The 5,223-nt window shown below is 39.9% G+C and overlaps 1 protein-coding gene across 1 annotated transcript; it reads right to left on the reverse strand.

Annotated features, from left to right (window-relative positions):
• Positions 1-466: 466 nt before the first annotated feature.
• On the reverse strand, positions 467-1,965 carry rps16 (ribosomal protein S16). Its single transcript, XM_079453894.1, has 6 exons — positions 1,852-1,965; positions 1,709-1,760; positions 1,208-1,309; positions 960-1,056; positions 778-825; positions 467-654 (listed from the first exon to the last, which is right to left on the reverse strand). The coding sequence occupies exons 2-6, from the start codon at positions 1,754-1,756 to the stop codon at positions 509-511; spliced, it is 441 nt and encodes a 146-aa protein (XP_079310020.1). The 5' UTR covers positions 1,757-1,760; positions 1,852-1,965; the 3' UTR covers positions 467-508.
• Between the last annotated feature and the right edge of the window lie 3,258 nt (positions 1,966-5,223).

Here is a 5,223-nt window from a genome sequence, read left to right on the forward strand (position 1 = left end):
GGGTTTTAAAACCATCTAATTAGTCCTGTTACAGCATATTACACTACATATAGCACATGTGAACATTTCAGTAGGACCTAAGCATAACCTTTTTACAGCATTACAACACGCAACCATTGAATTATATTAAAATATTGTGAATACTAATTGCCACTTTTATTCATTTGACAAAGGCAACAAAATCCCAATGAGACCAAGTCTTTACATCTGCTCGGCATCTGTCATGTTTTGCTTCTCTTTAATGGCTAACTTCATTTCACTATCTGTATTTCAGTGCATTTATGAAAAATTTCAGGTTTATAATAAATAATCTGGAAGCATCAATATGTGGGAGCAAAATTTTGACTAAAATCACTGACAAATCTATGTGAAGCTTCCGGGATGTTTAATAATGGGTACAAGGTACCAATAAACAACTAGTGTATTGAACAAACACCACCACTTCATGACGCAAGACCAAAACATGTTTCCCCCTTAGTTTTATTGTATGAAAATGTACAGAGAGAATTTAACGGTAGGACTTCTGGTAGCGGGCACGGGCTCCAGGTCCACCGAACTTCTTGGACTCACAACGGCGAGGATCAGCGACCAGCAGGGTCCTATCGTACTGAACCAAGATATCCTTGATCTCTTTCTTTGAGGCTTCATCGACATCTGAGGGAGAAATAGGAATAAAACAAACAAATTAATTCAGACTGAACATAAAATGACTGCACCTCTCTAATATTACAGGGTACTATGATTACAGAATATTAAATGTTGGTGTGGTCCACTTACACTTCTGATAGTAGGCAACCAGGGATTTGGAGATGGCCTGACGGATAGCTGTTAGAGACAATTTTACAATCAGTGAAAGTGCTTGAAAAACTCTTGAAGCACAGAGGGAAATCCAGTGAGAATGAAACATCTAGAACACGAAGACAATCCAGATCAATGCTATATTACCCAGTGTGACTCACCGTAAATCTGAGCGACATGTCCACCACCCTTGACGCGGACTCTGATGTCAACCCCAGCGAAGCGCTCCTTACCCAGAAGCAGAAGAGGTTCCAGAAGCTAAAACAAGTCAAATTAGAGGCCATCTTTAAACAGTTCCATGACTACAGTGTCAAACAAATACGTAATGTTTCATATGATTTTGGAGGTCAGATCACGATGTACAGGAGCAATACGGTCAGTAAGGTTACAGAGAAAGGTGCACTCTTACCTTGTACTGCAGAGTGGCCGGCTCGATCATCTCAAGGGGTCTGCCATTGACTTTAACGAGCCCATTTCCCCTCTTGCAGTGGGCAACAGCGGTGGCTGTTTTCTGTTGTTACAAGAAAGAGAGAAATGACCTCAGTATGTCAGAATATCGATTTAAATGGATTATAAAACAAACAAGACATAAGAAACCAAAGTACGCGTTCTATTGAGCTTAGATCACTTATGAATATTAGAAACACGTCCCACGTGAACAGACATCCACAACTGAACCCATTACACATAATCAGAGTAACCACCACCATGTCATACATTTAAAGATCCCGTAGATTTCACATGGTGCCCTTACAACGACAACGGTCATGCTGCCTTACGAATTAAGTGTTATGGTTTTACACACTTTAGAAACAAATCGGCAATGGTGTTAGCTTAGCCACCTAGCTCTCGTACCACTAACGCTACCGTGAGCGAGCACATGAGACATACACAAGATAAAAATACTCACTTTACGCCCAAAAACCTGGACAGATTGCAACGGTCCTTTAGCTGGCATGGTTCTGAAACACAAAGCGCACACTTAGTTGCTCAGACGATACATTAAAAGCGTTTAAATCACTATCTTTGCGAGAGCTGCCTTAATGGACGCACCTTTCTCAGCTCGAGCGCTGTTCGGAGAGGCCGTGCAGGGGTTTCCCACGCGCAAAAACAGGGGCACTGTCGTGAAAACAACTCCGTTCGTGGGTGTTTTACGACAATAATGGTGTCTGAAGAAACGTGTCAACCCGATTACTAGATGGCGCTCTTGGACCTCAAAATACATGTTATAGTTGAACCAGGTGGAAAGTTAGCAAATTTAACTCATTTTTCAGTCAAATAGGTTGTAAAATAGTGTTAACTTATTCGATACTTGTAGGTATAATGGGGAGAAATGCTGAGGACACTGAAGGTGTAGCCTACATAAATATGGTGCACTTTATTTTGATACATTTTGGTATTGCGCAGTTGCATGCTTTATTAACGTCTGTTTATAAACATTGTTTACTGGCGTTTAAAGTCTTAAATTAGCGTTTAGAATAACATTATGACAATTTGATAGCAAGTTTATCCTTAACATACGTTATTGTGCTTTTCTTTACCGACCTGAATTGAATTGAACAAAACATTGCAAAAACTGTTTTGTCCATTTTTTAAACATTTCGGCATAGAAGGGAAACACTTTTTATTTCCCCTACAATCAATCTAAAGAGATAATTTAGTGTTTGATCAAATAGTTGTAAAACGGTGCAAGATGTTTTGCTGGTCTTTGTGCCGGTCCTAACTGGTCTCTCAGCTCAGATTAGGCTGGTCTGTTTGTTGGTTTCCTATCCATCATCTTGTCACTATGACGCATATGCATTTTCTTCCTGAGCAACTCCAGGGATAGTTAACCCCACAATACAAATGATGTCTCACAATTGTTTTACTCTATGACTTTCTTTGTTCTGTTTATCACAAAATGAAAACCTTTAAAATACAATTTCAATTGTTATGTCCGATACAATGGAAGTCAAAAGGGGCCAATGTTCTTCCAAATAACTTGAGTCCTGCAGAAGAAAATGATGAATTCATTTTCATTTGAGTGAAATGTCCCTTTAACTTGCTCTTTGTATGACATATCGCTTTATTGCTCCCCGAACTCTTTGTAAGTCGCTTTGGATAAAAGTGTCTGCTAAATGTAAATGTAAATTGCATTCAATGAGTTATTAAGTGTATGTATTCCCACGATCTCTTCGCTTCTAACACATTTCGTCCCTAATTGAGCTACAACAATTCGTATCATTTCTGTAACCCTGCTCGTGCTCTCTGCTTTTTCTCTCTCCTTCTACGTTCCCTTTGTCACGCTGCATTTTCCTAATTTCACACCTTATTTATCTCAACGGCCACTAATTACACAAACACTGAAGGTGCGGAGTCAGGATGCATTTTGTCATCCCATCTTTCTCCCTTCACCTAACGCCCTCTGTCAGCAATGACGCTTTGAAGAAGCTTGTGTTATTTGCCTTTCACGCCCTGCCTACTTGCCCACAGTACCTTTTGCCCTGTTTATGCTGAGCCATGTTTGTGAGATGTGTAACAATAAGCCAATGGTGTTAATTAGAGAAGTGTGTGTGGGGGGCGGGGGAGCAGAACAGTAGCAGACCCAGGCAGATGTTGGGTCTATTGTGGGGGAAATGGAGCTTACTTGGGCGACGCGCTGCTGTTTGTTTTGCGATGAGATAATGAGCGCTCCTGCCAAACCGCTTTTATACCAGCCTGTCACTATCCAGAATGCAAACACTCATCCACTGCCTTCCCATCACTTCCTCTGGTGCTGTAACACACGCAGCAGATGTGCAATCACAACTTTGGCACTTCAAGTGTGATTCGAAGTTCATTTCAAAGCTCACGTGTAAAGGTTTTGTCTGAATACCGAAATTGGTTTTGGTTTTCGCGGCAGGCTTCAACAAGTAGATTGGATCCTATGGATATGCGCCTGGTTCATATCTAATATATATATTGTGACAGAACCGCTCTGGTTTGCTCATTATGTGGCTTGTTATCACCTCTTTTGATCACTGAAGTGTACGATTGTAAAGTCTGGTTTGATCGTTCCTCTTTATGGTAATTGTTTTAGTAGTTCCTCTTGAAGATCTGTAAAGCTCATATTAACCATTTGTATTCAAAAGACCTTTTGTTTAGCAAGTTCACTTTCTGATATCTTAACCAGCGGGTTAAAGGACTAAAACCAAGATTTACGTAAAAATGTAATCTTTGATTAAAATATAAGGTTACTCAGGGGTTCAAGCATAAAATGCCACTTAAATATGCTTATGTTAAATAATGCTGGAAGAGGTTATAATGCTCGAAATAAATATTAGAAATAAGGATGGAAGTGGTTTAGATAGATCACAATATCCTTGTGATGCAATGGATCCATCTTCACAGTTAAACATTAACAAAATCTAAAGCTTCATGGATCTGACCTTAATGGATTGGGTGAGGCCCTTTTGAAAACATTAGAAGTCCATTAAAAATTGACATTTTATTATGTTATTGCATCTTTGCATTTAAAATTTGTACCAGCAATTCGTCTTGCGGTTTCTCTGGTCGAAGATCAGTCACCTCAATTGGTTTGTTCTGCATGGAACATCAATTCACTGGAGGTTTCTTTCCTTTGGTAGAAAGTGCAAAGTTGGAATAAGAACCCATACCAGTGCCAAAACCCACATTTTACTTTATTTAAATGTAGTCAGAGAATGAGATCGAGTTATTCAACCAGTGTTAGTTAGTCACGCACCCAGTGGCCAGCATTGACTCATTCGCTATGTATGTAGCCCGGACTTGAACTAAAAGGAAATTAGTCCCACTGAACACTGAAAGTCTTTCTCATCCTTCAATAACATTACAGTGTTTCTCACTCACTCTCTCTTCAAAATCTAAATTTTTTATGTTTTGCTCTTTTCTTCACTTTATTAGTGGCGTTTAGGCAAATTTCAGCATTACTGTTTTCCACAACGTTATCCTAACTTGGGGTGATGTGTAAGTTGTCTGTCAGCGAGTCAGCAGATGTGTAATGTTTACTGTACAGTACAGCTATGAACTAATGATATTTTACTTTGGGCGGAGCTACCAGCGCAACACAGCAAGTAACAAAATGTCCAGTTGCTTGTCTGTCACAGTCATGTCAGTTAAGGATTTATATGGAAAAGTCAGAAGGTGAGGGTGAGCTCCACTACCAAACCCACACCTGACACCTGATCTTCAGACTGAGATCACAGGCCGTATGATTCTGTTCCCTTAGGACTGGAGACTGAGTGCTCTAAATACACACCTCTCTGTGAGGTCAACTTGATTTTAGGTTTAAGCATGCCTACAATGGCACACTCACCAAAAGAAAATAGAAAATTAACAAGGAGTCAGTATGCAGGGCTCAACAAAAAGGACTGCCTGGGACCAGCTTGAGAGATATTTGCATGTTTTTATGCCCTGCCTGAACATTCT

The sequence above is a fragment of the Barbatula barbatula genome, assembly GCF_947034865.1.
Source record: "Barbatula barbatula genome assembly, chromosome: 4".
Lineage (NCBI taxonomy): Eukaryota > Metazoa > Chordata > Actinopteri > Cypriniformes > Nemacheilidae > Barbatula > Barbatula barbatula.

What these genes read in the sequence shown, in the direction of transcription:
- rps16 (XM_079453894.1), bottom strand. Translation starts at nt 1,756, where the DNA reads ATGCCAGCTAAAGGACCGTTGCAATCTGTCCAGGTTTTTGGGCGTAAA. An exon ending in TCCAGGTTTTTGGGCGTAAA is followed by an intron (nt 1,310 to 1,708) that starts GTGAGTATTTTT and finishes TTGTAACAACAG; the next exon opens with AAAACAGCCACCGCTGTTGC. An exon ending in ACATGTCGCTCAGATTTACG is followed by an intron (nt 826 to 959) that starts GTGAGTCACACT and finishes TGTCTCTAACAG; the next exon opens with CTATCCGTCAGGCCATCTCC.